At 39.3% G+C, this 19,153-nt stretch overlaps 1 protein-coding gene across 3 annotated transcripts in view; it reads left to right on the forward strand.

Annotated features, from left to right (window-relative positions):
• Positions 1 to 19,153, forward strand: part of LOC124555249 (dihydropyrimidinase-like) — a 205,132-nt gene that overhangs the window by 184,480 nt on the left and 1,499 nt on the right. The window contains exons 8-12 of one of the 3 annotated variants that reach the window (XM_047129113.1): positions 459 to 691; positions 3,531 to 3,756; positions 3,914 to 4,024; positions 16,471 to 16,623; positions 16,987 to 17,200. In XM_047129113.1, coding sequence (XP_046985069.1) covers positions 459 to 691; positions 3,531 to 3,756; positions 3,914 to 4,024; positions 16,471 to 16,623; positions 16,987 to 17,200 — 937 coding nt within the window. The remainder of the gene's footprint in view (positions 1 to 458; positions 692 to 3,530; positions 3,757 to 3,913; positions 4,025 to 16,470; positions 16,624 to 16,986; positions 17,201 to 19,153) is intronic. The other 2 variants (XM_047129112.1, XM_047129114.1) reach the window with 2 other exon arrangements.

Consider the following 19,153-nt stretch of genomic DNA (forward strand, 5'->3'; position numbering starts at 1 on the left):
GGATGTCTCTTCTGTTAATTGCAAATAGTGTTTTTTGTAGTATTTGCGCCATAAAATATTGACAGTGTCACAGGTGCATATCATATCTTCATTTCACCAGTGCTGTTGCTCCCTCATTTCTTATTTACATTTGATTATTCTGTATTTTGTTGATTCATTGAAAGTAGGTTTCTTGTGAAAGAGTTACTTTCTTGTTCCAGAGTAAGAGTTTTTTGATGTTATAACTTCTGTTTTTCTGCATTTCTAGGAGAAAGATTAATATGTAGTGCTACAGACCAATAATAAAGTACTAATTCAACAGCAACAGGCAAGCTGTATGCCAATATGTATTTCTTTGAATACATTAGCATTTTTCATTCATGAAATGGAATGCAGTTCAGTTGCACTGAATTGGGGCTTTCAGTTAGACGTCTTATGTGTATAGGTGTGCAGACAAATGAATTTATGTTGTGACACAGGTGAACTGCCCCCTGTACATCGTGCGTGTGACAAGCAAGTCTTCAGCTGCCATCGTAAGCTCTGTCCGCAAACAAGGGGTAGTCGTTTTTGGCGAGACACTCGCCTCTTCTGTGGGTACAGATGGCACCCGGCAGCTGGACAAAAGCTGGCTGCATGCTGCAGCATATGTTACCAGTCCTCCGCTTCGCCCAGACCCTACTACACCTGAGTACCTGCTCACCATGTTAGCCCAGTAAGTTCTGTTTTTCATTAACCTAGTCCCCCAGTCCTTACCCTAGCCACTGCCCTGATTTAAGTAGATTTGTTCTTTTTCTTGCCTTGTTTGTAGTCCAGTACAAGAGCACTTCTAATAAATGGGCATTACATTCACAGTTACAGTTTTGAAGTACTACTTATTTTCTTTTCATTTTTGAATGCCATATAGCAGAAAGGCGCAGAGTAATATTATCACATTTATGACATATAAAATGAAGTACTGAAATTTTTCACTTGGATCAAATAGAGGAATGGACTTTAGTTTTCCTTAGAAGATGCTCAAGATGAAAAATTGTTGCACACACAACTTACGTACATTGAGTTAATTGATGGTGAGTCAGTATTGCTCACATTACCTGTTACAAAATCTTGCTCTTTTGTAACCCCCCCCACCCCCCACCCCCCAAAAAAGTGAAATAAGTTAGTGTTGCAAATGTTGTTGCATTCGGCAGCCTGCTTCTACGACACCATTAGGTTAAAATTGACTTTTTATTATTACTGTTAAAATGTACATAGATATGTCGGTTAATAATATGTGATGTTGTTGAAACTTTGACAGAACATAATTTAAATGAGAAGAAGAGTTCAGATTTAGCAGTGAGTAGATTGAGTGTGCATTCATTATTAAAATAGTTAACCATTTCGTTGACCTCAGTGCCAAGTTAATTCCTCATTGCCCCATTCTTATCCTGGCTCCCCAATGCATTTCAGATTGTAATTTTTGATATTGTTGAAAATATTTTCTCTGTGCTAGGATATGTGTCATTCCTTAGAAGACCTATTGCCCAATTTTTTTGTATATTTGTTAGCTTTCCTAGGTACTACTAGTATTTATGAGCGTAGAGATAGTATCTAAAACAAGAGAAAAGAACATGTTGACCTCTGTAATGAGTTTTATTGATTCAGTGTGTCATGTCTTTCAAAACATGTTAGGTCTTTTACATAATCCCAGGTTCCTTCTAATTTCTATTAATCTGCGATTTCAGTTAGCCAGTCTCTTCATCTTTTCTATGCTTCCGGTATTTGAAAATGTTTCATTGCTTTTTGTGATGGGCCTTACTGTAAGTATGGAATCCTCTGCAACTGTCAGACAATCTGCAGTGTGACCTGACCCACCTATGTCCAGGGCAGATACCACTAGGACATCACTATCTGTCCAATTCTCCTTGTCACACACTGCCAGCATAACTCTTGTTTTGATTTGAAGGCTTCCTAAGATGGCACCTGTGCACCTCTTATGATATATGTGTGTGTTTCATATGTGGTGTGTATTTTACCAAGTCTTAGTTATTGAATTTTATTAAGTGCTGGTAATGTTAATAGTCCTGTCTTTTCAAAGTTGCCAATGGTTGCTACATACCTCTTCCTGAACATATTGTGTTGGAGTAAAGCAAACATACAAGAGAACTCTGTCCTGAATGCCCCAGTATTCCAAAGGTTAAGCTGGTGGTTTGGCTATGTTCAGTATTACTGTTACAAGTGATGAAATATGAATGATGCTCTTAAATGCTTCTCAGTCACTCAAATAACACTTTATTGGGAGAAAAAATTTTAAACAAGTGCTTAATGATTCAGTGCTCTTCCTGTCTCTCATTTACTTCGCAGTATTTCTGCTGACTTGCTAACTGTTCTGGTGTCCCATATAACAAAACTTGCATCAGTACTCTGCTCTGGCTGTGAAACATAATAGCCAACACCACTGCGTTTTAAGTGTTTCCGTACTGCTATTTCTTGTAACAGGCCTTTAGCCAAAAGGAGTAAGCTGGGTTGTAATAGCTGACAATGATCTTTAAATCAAACAGCTCTGGGCATCACATTCATTACTGATGAAAAAGCAGTACTAGACAAAGGTCTGTACAGATTAGGAAAGTTACATTGTCTTGCTGTTCCATATGGAACCACTGGTAATGCGTGGTAACTACCCTCGGATAGATAGCTGTGATGGTGATACTAAGATGGTTTCTAGCCCAGACTCTAAAACAACTGATTACTCAGCCTCATGCGGGTGGGCATGCATGCATTCAACTGTATTTTTTAAAGAGTTTGGTGATTATAAGACTTCAGTGATTTAACTGAATAGTTCAACTAATAAATATTTCAGTTTTCTATATGCTCAATGTTCTGTTCTCACTGGCTAACGCTCAATGTTTAAAAGAACGCTTTTCTTATGCCTGCTAGGGCATCTTCTAGCTTGAAGGCAAAGACACCTCACAGTATAGAAAATTGGAAATTTTCTTCTGAGGTTTGTGGATGCAATGCAGAAAGGCTGTTTCTTTCTTATATTAATGATTACTAATCCAGCACAACTCAAAACCTGGTGCTTTTGCGTTGTTTTTTGCATAAATTATTGTGAACATTTCAGATGGTCATTACAAATCAAATTCATAATATGAGCATAGTTAGATGTGTAAATATGTAGAATATAATGTTAATGATATGCGGGCAAATGAAAGAAGAAGAAAATGCTAATGTAAAAAGCTTTAATACTACTATATTTTTGACATTGTGTAAATATCTTATGCATGTGGACATGCCTTATCTGTCCTTCACTCCCCTTATATCTCTCTCTCTCTCTCTCTCTCTCTCTCTCTCTCTCTCTCTCTCTCTGTCTGTCTGTGTGGTGTGTGTGTGTGTGTGTGTGTGTGTGTAAATAGATGTGTTTATAGTGATTGTGTTCTCTAAAGATTTTTAGAAAATATTTGTCTGTTTTTTGTTTTTTTTGTGTGTGTTTTGTTTTCTCTCCCTGCATTGTTAATGTCAAAGATTCCCATCTTTCACGAGCTGAACAAACTTACTAATAAATTTTGCTATTTTAGAGATGGACTTCAGCTTGTTGGCAGTGATAACTGTACATTTAGTCTGGACCAAAAAGCTATGGGTAAAGATGACTTCACTAAAATTCCAAATGGTGTAAATGGTGTTGAAGACAGGATGTCAGTAGTGTGGGAAAAGGGTGTCCACTCTGGAGTCATGGATGTAAAACGTTTTGTTGCTGTCACCAGCACAAATGCAGCAAAAATATTTAATATTTATCCTAGGAAGGTGAGATTTTTGGTCTGCTACATAACATGTATCGTAGAATGGGTACTGAATTGTAAAAATTTGTAACTTTAAATCTCTTTCATAATTTTGCACATTGAACAAAAGTTCCAAACAGAAAATACTTAGTTTTTAATTCTTCATTTAACATTTAATATAGGGATGTATTGCTGTTGGTTCTGATGCTGACATTGTTGTTTGGGATCCAGTGAAGACAAGAGTTATTTCTGCTAAAACTCATAATCAGGCTGTCGATTTCAACATCTTTGAGGTAAGTATATATTGGGAAGATCTTAAGTAACCTAAATAATTAAATGTTGTAGATGTGATAGTACATACTGACTCTCATGTTAATGTGGCGATGAAGACATAATCTTTTAATTGATAACCATAAGTCATCATAAAGCCTAACCTAAAGTAATTGCATTTAAAGTTAAGCAAGTTGACTAAAGGCACAGAAACAAGACCAAACTTTTCAGCTTTCAGATGGATCTTGTTTAGAGCAACACAGCTCCTCAGCTTGCTTCACTGGGGTGCAAAGCTGTCATGTGGAATGGATAAGTGGATAAAGTTGGTGGGGAGGGGAGTGGAGGGGGTGGGGCAGGCTTACGTGAGAGGTAGCATGAAAATACAAGACAGGAATTCTGTGGGGGCACTGTACCAGGTGAGTTTGTGCAGCAAACACTGATGTGCAGTGATCGATTGGAATGGGAGACAGAATGAAGGGAAGACTGGGGAAGAGGGGTGTAGGTGCAAGATGAGTGAAGCTCGGATCTTGGAGCACGGTGGAGGTGGATGTGGATGTGAGGCAGATATTGAGGCCAATAGGATTATAAGAATGAAGCATGTATTGCAAGGATGAATACATCTATGTAGTTTAGAAAAGCTGGTGTTGCCTGGAAGGATCCAGCTGGGACAGCCTGTGAAGCAGTTATTGAAATTGAGCATGTTGTGCTCAGAAATGTGTTGTGCCACTGGGTGGTACACTCTGTCTTTGGTCACAGTTTGGCAGTTGCTGTTCATTAGAGTGGTCAGCTGGTTCGTGATCATGCCCACATAAAATGCTGTGCAGAAATAGCAACACAGCTGGTATATATTATCTGATCAAAAGTATCAAGACACCTATTAGTGTACTTAAATATGGGATGTTTTCAACCTTTGTCTTTGATAGCTTGAACTCTGCTGATGTTGGGCACTGGGATCTGGACTAAAGTTGATGTTTTAATTCATTCTAAATGTGTTCCATTGGATTCAGTTAAGGACTCTAGGCAGCCCAGTCCATTTGAGGAATGTTATTGTTCCAAAGCAATTGCCTCGCAGGTGCTGCTGTGTAGTCATGATAATGCAATCAGTCATAGTCTCTGAACTGTTCATCTACTGTACTCAGTACACAATGCAGTAAAATGTTTTCATATACTATCGCATGTAGCATTTTTGTAAGTTGCGATAAGTGTATGAAACCATAATTGTGAAAAGCACCCTCACACCATAACACCACTTTCTATCTACTTCACTGCTGGCATTACATATGATGGCAGGTAGTGTTCTTCAGGTATTCATCAACCCCAACTGCTTTCATCAGGTTGTCACAGGATATAGTGTGATTCGTCACTCCAAATCACTCATTTCAAGTCATCCACCTCAAGCATTGCTTAGGATTGACTACAGCAGGCTGTTCAAATGCCACCAAATAGTGTGCTGGCACTTCCAGGCACCCTTCAGCTTGTGTGTGGGTGGGTGCAGTTTGTGTAGTGTACCTACCAGGTGGCCTAGTTGACTTCATTGTGGGCATGCATGTGGCACATGGCCACCCCTGTCTGCATGCATTCTGCCAGTGCAATAACATTATGTAGGCTACGGTCTGTCAGCTTGACAGCCAGTGTGTGTGCTGTTCGCCCACTCCTGCCCACCTCAGACTGTCTTCCCTCCAGTGGGCATGAGAGCTGGAAGAGCCTAGACTACAGAAATGATTGGCTTGTGAGGAGCTGCTTGACCATTGTTCCCAATTCATTTTAATTCCATATGTATGAGGTATGTTCAAAAAATTTCAGAACTTTGTCCACAAAATTTTTCTACACATACTTTGTACTTATTGTACACAGTCTCCATTGAAATACTCTCCTCCATAAATGATACACAGCCCCCTAATGTCTTTTATGCTTCCGGAAGCAGTCGTGGTACACCTTTTGTTGGATCGTGCAAAGTGCCATCTACGAATTACCTTTTGTCTCATGTATAGTTGCAAATCTTTGTCCTTTCAGTGGGGTTTTCAACTCTGGAAATAAAAAGTCTGCAGGCGGCAGGTCTGGAGAGTATGGGGGATGAGGCAGCACAGTGATTTTGTTTTTTGTGCAATAGTCACGTACCAACAGGGATGAGTGTGCAGGTGCATTGTTATAATGAAAGAGCCATGAATTGAATTGTCTCACCACATTTCAAGCTGTTTCCCTGTCAAATTTTCTTGCAGGCATCGCAACACGTGCTGATAGTATAATTGAGTAACAGTTTGTTCCTGTGGCATGAATTCATGATGAACTAATCCTTCAAAGTCAAAGAAAACTATCAGCATGGCTTTGACATTTGGCCTGACACGACAAGCATTTTTTGGTCTCGGAGAACCTTTCCTGACCCACTGTGAAGATTGGACCTTGATTTCAACATCATAACCATAGACCCACGTTTCATCACCAGTTACGATTCTCTTAAGGAACATATCATTCTCATGTGCGTGATCCAAAAGCTCTTCAGATTGCGAGGTGAAGGTCTTTCTGATCTTGACCCATGAGCCGTGGGACAAACTTAGTGGCAACACAATCCATTCCAAATGCTGCATCAGGATGCTGAGATCTTACATTCTTCTGCAATCTATTAGGTGGTCAGTCATCAATTGGCATACACAATTTTGTTGATGTTCCTGACACTAGTGTCGTCTGTAGATACTGGAGGGCAGCCTGAACAAAGGCCATCTTTTTTAACTTCCGTCCGGCCATTTTTAACCGTGTGAGCCATTCGTATCACAGAGTACAGCTTAAGCCCTCGTCACCGTAGACTTCCTGCATCATTTGGTGTGTCTCTGTTTCATGCAAAATTCCAAGCAGACGCGTTGCTCTTCTACTTTTGCTGTGTCAAAATTCGCAAACTGTGCAACGCAACATTTCACTCAACACACCACTGAACAATAACAGACATACAACAATGAAATTTCCAGCTGTTACACATTAAACACAGGGGTGTGCAGGGATGCCAACTGCATTTCACTCCAATGCACCATTGATGCAAAATTACTAATGTTTTAGAATTTTTTGAACAGACCTTGTATAGTCATTGTGCTTGCTGGACTGCTGGTAACTTTGGAACTGATTTCATGCATTCACAGTGGTCCTTGTCCATCAGGACATGAGATGTGCATGGCCTTAGGTTTAGCTGTGGTTGTTCCTTCACCTTTCCAGTTCATAACCACATCACTTGAGCAGCTTTAGGAGTAGTGAAATGTCACTGATGGATTTGTTACCCAGGTGACATCCAGTGATTAGTCCACACAAAATATAATTGTCAATTTGTATGGATCTCTAAATGGTGATTGATGTCAATTTATTTTTTGAGAATTTTGAACAAATGATGAAAGATTTTAAAACTCAAAACTGATGTTGTGGTATGTGGTGGTTTCAACTAGTTGTCTGGCTCAGATGAGCCCAACTCAAAAACATCTACAAACTTACTCAGATTATTAAATCTATTATTACAGCCAACATGTGGGAATACCTGTATGGACAATATTGTAGTTAATTTCTCAAGAGACCTGTGCTCTGTTAGCAAAGCAGATGAATGTTTTGCAGATTGTGATCCAGTGTTCCTCACATACCACTACGCACAGCCAGGTATTATGTGACTACTAATAATATGTCAAGCATGACGTGGTTTAGAGGTCAGGAGGAGGAATATACTATTCAGTCTGTTTTAGAAACACAAACTGCTACTTTGGTCATAAATATGATGTAGATAAATCAACTGTTGAAACTCTCTTTAACAATTTCTTGAGGACGTATATTGATTTATGGTATTCCTTGAAATTGTTAAACAGGCATTAATTGCATTTGAAAATAAGAACACGGTCTCTCTTGAGCTATGTGACTTGAGTAAGGCTTTTACTGTACTCCCTATGACATCTTACTAGCCAAACTACAGTATTAGGGAATAAATGATACGGCATTTGAAGAAATTAATTCTTATCTAAATAATAGTAGGCAATTTGTGCAAATTCGAGGTAAGCATTCTTCCCCGAAGAGTCACATCTGGTGTGCCTCAGGGCTCTGTCCTTGGACCGTTCTTCTTCATTCTGGCGATTAATGATCTGCCACATTGTCTTGAGCTTCAGTTATCTGCTATGCAGATGACACAACTTCAATCACTACAAACACGAGATAGGTTAAGGTTATGCCAGAAATCAGAGGAAACACACTCCTACACACTAAACTGGTTCACATCTAATAAAATACTATGCAATCCAGAGAAAACTCAATGCCTGCTTCTGGGACAAGGTAAAGATATAGAAGCAAAATCTATAAAACTGTTTGGAATACATATTGATTACAAACTAACTGGAAACCCCATATTAGTCCTGTATGCAGAAAGACATCAAGGGTGTCAAATCTTGTATAGAAATTATCTGATATAGTGAAATATGAATATCTCTGGATAGCTTACTTCAGTTTTCAGTCTTGCATATCCTATGGGCTGTTATTATGGAGTCACTCATGTCATGTCAGTGATGTATTACTGATTCAAAAAAGGTGCTAAGAATAATGTATAAGGTTGGTGCAAGAGAACACTGCTGCCATTTATTCACTACGACAAAAATAATGACGGTGATGAGTCTTTAAATCTATGAAGCAGTGATATATACAATAAACGTTGTTGCAGAGTTTGACACCAGAGAGAACATACACTGTCAGGACACCAGAAATATGACAAATATTGACATTCCTAGACATATGCTGACAAAAACAGACAACTCTCACGAAGTGAACTGTTCAAAATTTTTTAATTAATTACTACGTTTTGAAGTGAATACATCTTTCAGTAATTTTAAAAGTGAGTTGGATAAAAGATTAATAAACAATCCATTTTGCAGTTCAAGAGAATTTATGGATACTAATAGTGTAGAAATTGAGCTTCAGGATGAGGATTATAATTCTGTGCAACAGGTTACCAAAAGATAAATTATAATTCCCGTGGAGGCCCGGGAAAAGAATAGGCCTCCGGTATGTTCTGCCAGTCGTAAAAGGCGACGAAAAGAGCAAACCACTAATAGGGCTAACCCCCCTTTTAGTGTGACGAGTTGGTTCAGGACAGAACTAAAGAAGCCCCGGACAAGCGCCGTCATGGTCGGGGACGACGCTTGAACCCTATGCCCGACCACAATGGTAATGACACTGCTAGCCAACTGGAAAATGATTCAAATCCAAATAGAGGTGTTTTGCAGGATATGCTTCCTGCAACCACCCTAGAAGGAAAACAGACAGAGGATGAGATGGTCAGATGAAGTTAATAGACACCTCATGTTCTGTTATTACCAAGCAACAAACCTAGGAACCAACACAACTGGATACAGATCACAAGTATACACAACATTTATTACCAGATACCCAGAATTAAAATTTTTAACAGAGCAACGACTAGCTGATCAGATCCGTGTAATAATCAAAAATAACAGGATACACCAGTCAGAATTAGAAAACATCAAACAACAAGTACAACAAATACTGGAACAAAATAATGTGCAATCAGAAGAAGAAGAAAATACAGTAATGGACTCAAACATCCCAGAGCAAACAAACAAAAAACAACACGCATCAATTAAACAGTCAGAGGAAAACGAAATCTTAAGACAGCCACCAGAACAAGCACAAATAGAACACGAAGTGACACACATGTTAGATATAGAAGAAAAATTTCAGCTGACATATATAGAATACAAAGACACAAATACAGACACTAGACCATTCTTGCATAGACCGCCAAATAACCCCCAAGTCGAAACAACAATAAAAACTATCAACACAATCGTACACAACAAAATAAATGAAAACACAACCGCCGGCCGAAGTGGCCGTGCGGTTAAAGGCGCTGCAGTCTGGAACCGCAAGACCGCTACGGGCGCAGGTTCGAATCCTGCCTCGGGCATGGATGTTTGTGATGTCCTTAGGTTAGTTAGGTTTAACTAGTTCTAAGTCCTAGGGGACTAATGACCTCAGCAGTTGCGTCCCATAGTGCTCAGAGCCATTTTTTTGAAAACACAACTATGGAAGAGTTACAACTACTGGTTTATATAGGAGCACTCACTACACTAAATATACACACTAGGCAGAGATCAGAACCAACCAACACACAGAAGAAACCCACAAAACCAGCATGGCAACACAGGCTACAGATCAGAATAGAAAAACTGAGAAAAGACATCGGACAGCTAACACAATTTATAAGAAATGACATATCAGACAAAAAACGAAAAAGGTTAGGTAAAATCTCACAACAAGAAGCGATAGAGCAATTAGATGAAAAGAAGCAGAAATTACAAGCATTGGCCAAACGACTTAGAAGATACAAAAAAAGTGAAAATACAAGGAAACAAAACCAAACATTCAACACAAACCAAAAGAAATTTTACCAGACATTAGATAAAACACACATTAAAATAGACAATCCACCAAACATAACAGACATGGAACACTTCTGGAGCAACATATGGTCAAACCCGGTACAACATAACAGGCATGCACGGTGGATACAAGCAGAAACAGATACGTACAAGATGATACCACAAATGCCTGAAGTGATAATTTTGCAACATGAAGTTACCCAAGCAATTAATTCTACTCACAATTGGAAAGCCCCTGGAAAAGATAAAATAGCAAATTTCTGGCTAAAGAAATTCACCTCAACACATTCACATCTAACTAAATTATTTAACAGTTACATTGCAGACCCATACACATTCCCTGATACACTTACACATGGAATAACTTAACTGAAACCTAAAGATCAAGCAGACACAGCTAAATATCGCCCCATAACATGCCTACCAACAATATACAAAATATTAACTTCAGTCATTACACAGAAATTAATGACACATACAACACAGAACAAAATTATAAATGAAGAACAAAAAGGCTGTTGCAAAGGAGCACGAGGATGTAAAGAGCAACTGATAATAGATGCAGAGGTGACATATCAAGCTAAAACTAAACAAAGGTCGCTACTCTATGCATACATTGATTACCAAAAAGCTTTTGATAGTGTACCCCACTCATGGTTACTACAAATATTGGAAATATACAAAGTAGATCCTAAATTGATACAGTTCCTAAACATGGTAATGAAAAATTGGAAAACCACACTTAATATCCAAACAAATTCAAATAATATCACATCACAGCCAATACAGATTAAGCATGGAATATACCAAGGAGACTCATTAAGTCCTTTCTGGTTCTGCCTTGCTCTGAACCCACTATCCAACATGATAAATAATACAAATTATGGATACAATATTGCTGGAACATACCCACACAAAATCACACATCTGCTATACATGGATGATCTAAAACTACTGGCAGCAACAAATCAACAACTCAACCAATTACTAAAGATAACAGAAGTATTCAGCAGTGATATAAATATGGCTTTTGGAACAGACAAATGTAAGAAAAATAGCATAGTCAAGGGAAAACACACTAAACAAGAAGATTACATATTGGATAACCACAGCGACTGCGTAGAAGCGATGGAAAAAACAGATGCCTATAAATATCTAGGATACAGACAAAAAATAGGAATAGATAATACAAATATTAAAGAAGAACTAAAAGAAAAAATAGACAAAGACTAACAAAAATACTGAAAACAGAATTGACAGCAAGAAACAAGACAAAAGCTATAAATACTTATGCTATACCAATATTGACCTACTCATTTGGAGTAGTGAAATGGAGTAACATAGACCTAGAAGCACTCAATACACTTACACGATCACAATGCCACAAATATAGAATACATCACATACATTCAGCAACTGAAAGATTCGCATTAAGCAGAAAGGAAGGAGGAAGGGGATTTATCGACATAAAAAACCTACATTATGGACAGGTAGACAATTTAAGAAAATTCTTTATAGAACGAGCAGAAACTAGCAAAATACACAAAGTAATCACTCATATAAATACATCGGCTACACCACTGCAATTTCATAACCACTTCTACAACCCTTTAGATCACATAACATCAACAGATACGAAGAAAGTAAATTGGAAAAAGAAAACACTACATGGCAAGCACCCATATCATCTAACACAGCCACACATCGATAAAGACGCATCCAACACATGGCTAAGAAAAGGCAATGTATACAGTGAGACGGAAGGATTCATGATTGCAATACAGGATCAAACAATAAACACCAGATATTACAGCAAGCATATTATTAAAGATCCCAATACCACAAAAGATAAATGCAGACTTTGCAAATAACAAATAGAAACAGTAGATCACATCACAAGCGGATGTACAATATTAGCAAATACAGAATACCCCAGAAGACACGACAATGTAGCAAGAATAATACATCAACAACTTGCCATACAACATAAACTAATAAAACAACACATTCCCACATACAAGTATGCACCACAAAATGTACTGGAGAATGATGAATACAAATTATACTGGAACAGAACCATTATAACAGATAAAACACCACCACATAACAAACCTGACATCATACTCACCAATAAAAAGAAGAAATTAACACAACTTATCGAAATATCCATGCCCAATACAACAAATATACAAAAGAAAACAGGAGAAAAAATTGAAAAATACATCCAACTGGCTGAGGAAGTCAAGGACATGTGGCATCAGGATAAAGCTGACTTTATACCAATTATACTATCAACTACAGGAGTCATACCACACAATATCCACCAGTACATCAACGCAATACAGCTACATCCAAACGTATATATACAACTACAGAAATCCGTAATTATTGACACTTGTTCAATTACCCGAAAGTTCCTAAATGCAATGTAACATATATCGTACAGTTAAAAGGAAGTCACGCTTGATCAAGGTCCGCGTCACCTTCCATTTTTAACCAGACATAACGTCTGAGACAAGAAAGAAATGATAATAATAATAATAATAATAATAATAATAATAATAATAATAATGGAATATAAATTTATATTAAAATATAATGTCATGTTTTCTGAACAAAACTTGAAAATAAATTTGAAAAAAAAGTGAAAAAAGTTTTGCAAAATGATTCATGTAAAAGTAAGGAATCAAATAGATTAGAGATACATTTGACATACCTTTTCAATGATGCAGAAAGTTATCAAGAGCAAATAAGGTGCACAGTCAACATAACCTACTCGACAAATATCATCCAGTACTCTTCGAAATTCTAAGTTAAATATTGGCACCTTGTTTGCTGTCCACAATTTTCAGCATCATTCAAAGGGGTGTAAAATGTTTCTTTAATCTGTATATTTTGTACTTTTAGACAAATCATTTTACAAAACATTTTATGATCTTTCTTTCCCCCTGTCATATTCCATTTGCTTATGATGAGAGTAACAATCACCATCTTTATGCCTTCCATGTGTGTTCTGTTGTCTCTTACCATATCTTCATGATCCTTACACAATCTATATGATGGAGGTAGCAGAGTAGTTAAACCTGCAATACTTTTTTCCTAAATTAACACAGCACAGTTTTATAATTGTCACCATTATTTCAATCCTTCTCATTTAACAAGGGGAGGCCGCCAATTGTGAAATTCAGATTCGATTCATACTGCGCATAATAAAAGCTCATGGCCAGAGGTGTAATGTGGCAAAGCACCAAGATGCACTTCTCAGCCGTTGTCGAGAAAATCGACAGTTAAAAGGAACCGTTGTGGTGAAATACTCTCTACAATTAGTAATTTTCTACAGCGCGGTGGTGCAGCGGTAAGCGCTCGGGTTCGTAATCCAAAGGTCGCCGGATCGAATCTCGCTCCATGCAACTTTTTTTTTTAGTATTTGTTTTTTGTAATTCATATATATATATATATAGATATGTATATATATAATTCCCAGCAATCAGTTGCAACAATTATGCATATAATAAGTTGTTGAAAGTCGTTTGTCGTGGAAAAACTGGCGACTTCGAACATCATTATGTTTTCTGCAAACAAAGTTGTATTTCACAAATGTTATTAATTGTCTTCATAATGTTAACCACGTATAGTTAACGGAAGATGTAGAAACGAATACGTATAGCGTAAGTCAAACGTTCGAATTAGAATAGAGACCCCACGAACACAAACTTGCTGTGGCAGGTATGAAATATAAATCCGTTACTCGCTTGTTACACTTGAAGGACAGATGTTGAATGGGCCGAAACGAGCTGCCCCATAATTGCGTAGTTGCCTGCTAACTTCGAAAGAAGGTAGATGCGGTCCCTAGGGCAACTTATAACATCGTCGAAAATCAGTGCGGACGGGACAGCTTTGGTACACCCTGTTAAACAAACGGAAAAATGGAGGCGGTACAATTGGAGAGCGATCCGCCTTCACCAACATGCATAAGTAATTCATTAATAGTTTATATAAACTATTAATGAGCATGTTATATTTGAATTACAATAAACTAATAATAAAATGTTGCATGGCGCGAGATTCGATCCGGTGACCTTCGGATTACGAACCCCAGCGCTTACCACTGCGCTATGACGCTGTAGAAAATTATTAATTGTAGAGAGTATTTCGCCGCAACGGTTTCTTTTAACTGTCGATTTTCTCGACAACGGCTGAGAAGTGCATCTTGGTGCTTTGCCACATTACACCTCTGGCCATGAGCTTGTATTATGCGCAGTGTGAATCGAATCTGAATTTCACAATTGGCGGCCTCCCCTTGTAAGTTAATAAAGTACCTCTGTTAAGTTTTCACAAGTGTTACACTGATCTGTGACTACACTAGCAACAAATATCTGAATTAAAGGAATTGATGTGGACCCCCAACAGTGGATCATTACTGGAGACTAGGTACCACTAAGTCTTCTATGAGTTTTCCTTAACAGGTACAGTACACTGCATCAGAATCCCCTAAGAGACTGTCTTATATTCGTGTTCCCTTTTACTGATATCAGCTGAAAGAGACTAGTTCTGGAACTCTGCTGCTGCTGCTGCTGTTTTGACAGTTACTTACTACTATTTTAACATTCGATTTAACTGGTTCAGTAATCAGTTAATGGATGATGGATATTCATAAGCGCGTCTCTGAATTATGCCTAAATTAAAGAGAGAGAGACTCATGTCCAGTAAACTTGTACTTTGCCTCTGAATGGTTGCTTCCAGAGTAAAGTGCATGTCTGAATGATCCAGTGGAACCTTAGAAGTCACCATCTTATAGCACAGGTTAAAGACAGGAGCAGAATTCATCCTAGTACTGAAAAATCTTGGTTCAGACCATTAACTCACTCAACTCTAGCCTGCAAGATGGGTCAGTAGCAAATTCTCAACTGTGCTGAGACCTCATGAGTGAGCCTAGCTTTTTCTCCAATTCCACTAATCCCCACAAAGAATAGGGAATCCCAGATTTCACGAGACTTTTTAGTGTTCATTAACCCTGATCAGTGCAGACTACTTCTTTTGTGCCATTTTGTTTTATGAATTACGGCTTGTCACTGGTCTTGTGCGCCACCATTACATTGCAAACTGCTGATCTTAATATGCAACGTATTGAGGAGTGTGAAGCTGACATTCAGACTTCATTTTGTCATATGTATGGTAGATCCCATCAAAGAATATGTAGTACGCTGCCTAGTGTACTTCAATGCTTTCCTTTTTTGGGGATAGTGAGAGAAGATCACGTTTAGAGAAAACTAAAAATTTTATGTTGCTTCTTTAATGTAATAAAGGTATAAGCTATGGCTTTCATCTGTAAATATCATTTACACACTACAAGTTTATCATTTCTTGAAGGAAGTAATTTTCACATGTGATGCTGCTTATTATTTGAAACAGACACTTATTTCTTGGGCCATTATCTGATGCCCCCTACTCCTGGATCATTATAAAACATCACGCAAAAATTACATTATATTTGTTGGTGTGTCATGATCCACACAGCAGAATGGAAAGGTGCATGTGTAATGGCACCTCATATTCCTGTCAAAAGGCGTAATATTGTCCTTTGTTTTTCTTGCAGTGCTCCATATCTTCATGAGGTCAGCATGTTAATCTGGGTTTGGCAATATTAGTGGTAGAGGGTGGCCGAGTTATCCCATGGCAGAATGTGAGAATATTTTCGAAAAGTTTACTGTCATAACTGAGATGGAACATGGATACCAGTTCGGTATTCATCTAGTTGGATGTGGGAACCATCTAAAAACCATTTCCAGACTGTCTGGCACATGGGCCTCATTGCTGATCTGCTGGGTGGATTAAATTCAGGGGCAGTGTGCCTTCTCTAATCCTGGAAGTGGGTGCTATCGTGCATGGCTAATCGACCAGGTCAAAGGGCGTAACATTTTTAAAAAAGCCTAAAAGCTTACCACACTGTCATTACACAGTAAATGAAAAACAGATATTTTATTATGTACATTTATATTACATTTAGTATTTTTGACCATGAAATCTCATTGTGTTCACTAAAATTATATTATTTTCAGGGAATGGAATGTCATGGTGTTCCAGAATATGTAATAGTTAATGGAAGAGTGTGTGTTGATGAAGGTGATTTGAAGGCTGTTCAAGGTTTTGGGAAATTTGTTCCAACACCAGTGTATTCGGAATATGTTTATGAGAAGGTTAAGCATGCCGAAGTAAGTACAGTTAATATTGTGCGATTTTGTAGATGAATATCCTCTTTTGGTCTCTTGCATTTATTAAAACTAGCATGTTAATGTGACAGTCTGTAGATCCTAAAGCTATCCATTGTGTGCATATATCTTCTACATCAGGGATGGTATGACAGTACTTTCTTGGTCAATGAAAGGAATTTTTCAGTGTTCGCTTATCAGAATATGTGTGTGAGAGAGAGAGAGAGAGAGAGAGAGAGAGAGAGAGAGACTGACTGACTGACTTATTGCACATTTTTCTTTGACATAACATCAGATCTGAAACTGAGTGTAATAATTAACTGTAAAAAGTTTCCAGAAAAGTTATTGACAACTAATGGTTTTCAGGAGGATGCAACTTTGAATTCAGTATCAGTACCCGCAGTTGTAACAAAAATGAATGAACTCAAATTAGATATTGCAGTTGAAAATGGCGGAATTCTTCTGGAGCCAAAACTGGCTGATGAAGCACCTGTGTCCCCAGCAGCTGAAGCATCACTCACGAGTTGCCCATCAAGTAAGGGACAACGTAATCTGCAAGATTCAACCTTCTCAATAAGTGGTAAGATTATAATTTACATATCTGTGCAGAGAGTATACCGTAATTGCAAAATAATGCATTAGGAACTCAGTCTTCTTCTCCCAAAGGAAAGTATAAATTGAGTAAGATGTGAAAACTATAGAACAATTCAAAGGCATCAATGTTTGGTGGTATAATTTTTCTTGCCACAGTAATCTTACCTTATCTTGTCTAATTACTCACACTTTGGTGGTTTTTAACCTTAAAACTGCTGATACCATAATTCTAGTAATTCTTGTGGCTAACCATTAATAATACTGAAAAACTATGAATGTACTAAAAAATGTAGCTTCCTGAAGTTATGCTTTAGATATTTTTGTTAAAATTCCATTCATTTACAGCTTCCTTTGTCTGCCATACTAATGTGCTACAAATAAAGCTTACATCAAAAAGCCAATCTCCACAGCTCTAACAGGTCTAGACTCTAAAGACAGCTTATCTTTACTTACCTCCATGGCACCAAGAAGCAGACTCCTCACCACTACATCATCACTGTCATTGAGAGCAATGACCTTACAACATACACTCCTGGAAATGGAAAAAAGAACACATTGACACCGGTGTGTCAGACCCACCATACTTGCTCCGGACACTGCGAGAGGGCTGTACAAGCAATGATCACGCGCACGGCACAGCGGACACACCAGGAACCGCGGTGTTGGCTGTCGAATGGCGCTAGCTGCGCAGCATTTGTGCACCGCCGCCGTCAGTGTCAGCCAGTTTGCCGTGGCATACGGAGCTCCATCGCAGTCTTTAACACTGGTAGCATGCCGCGACAGCGTGGACGTGAACCGTATGTGCAGTTGACGGACTTTGAACGAGGGCGTATAGTGGGCATGCGGGAGGCCGGGTGGACGTACCGCCGAATTGCTCAACACGTGGGGCGTGAGGTCTCCACAGTACATCGATGTTGTCGCCAGTGGTCGGCGGAAGGTGCACGTGTCCGTCGACCTGGGACCGGACCGCAGCGACGCACGGATGCACGCCAAGACCGTAGGATCCTACGCAGTGCCGTAGGGGACCGCACCGCCACTCCCCAGCAAATTAGGGACACTGTTGCTCCTGGGGTATCGGCGAGGACCATTCGCAACCGTCTCCATGAAGCTGGGCTACGGTCCCGCACACCGTTAGGCCGTCTTCCGCTCACGCCCCAACATCGTGCAGCCCGCCTCCAGTGGTGTCGCGACAGGCGTGAATGGAGGGACGAATGGAGACGTGTCGTCTTCAGCGATGGGAGTCGCTTCTGCCTTGGTGCCAATGATGGTCGTATGCGTGTTTGGCGCCGTGCAGGTGAGCGCCACAATCAGGACTGCATACGACCGAGGCACACAGGGCCAACACCCGGCATCATGGTGTGGGGAGCGATCTCCTACACTGGCCGTACACCACTGGTGATCGTCGAGGGGACACTGAATAGTGCACGGTACATCCAAACCGTCATCGAACCCATCGTTCTACCATTCCTAGACCGGCAAGGGAACTTGCTGTTCCAACAGGACAATACACGTCCGCATGTATCCCTTGCCACCCAACGTGCTCTAGAAGGTGTAAGTCAACTACCCTGGCCAGCAAGATCTCCGAATCTGTCCCCCATTGAGCATGTTTGGGACTGGATGAAGCGTCGTCTCACGCGGTCTGCACGTCCAGCACGAACGCTGGTCCAACTGAGGTGCCAGGTGGAAATGGCATGGCAAGCCGTTCCACAGGACTACATCCAGCATCTCTACGATCGTCTCCATGGGAGAATAGCAGCCTGCATTGCTGCGAAAGGTGGATATACACTGTACTAGTGCCGACATTGTGCATGTTCTGTTGCCTGTGTCTATGTGCCTGTGGTTCTGTCAGTGTGATCATGTGATGTATCTGACCCCAGGAATGTGTCAATAAAGTTTCCCCTTCCTGGGACAATGAATTCACGGTGTTCTTATTTCAATT

The sequence above is a fragment of the Schistocerca americana genome, chromosome X (assembly GCF_021461395.2).
Source record: "Schistocerca americana isolate TAMUIC-IGC-003095 chromosome X, iqSchAmer2.1, whole genome shotgun sequence".
Taxonomy (NCBI): Eukaryota; Metazoa; Arthropoda; class Insecta; order Orthoptera; family Acrididae; genus Schistocerca; species Schistocerca americana.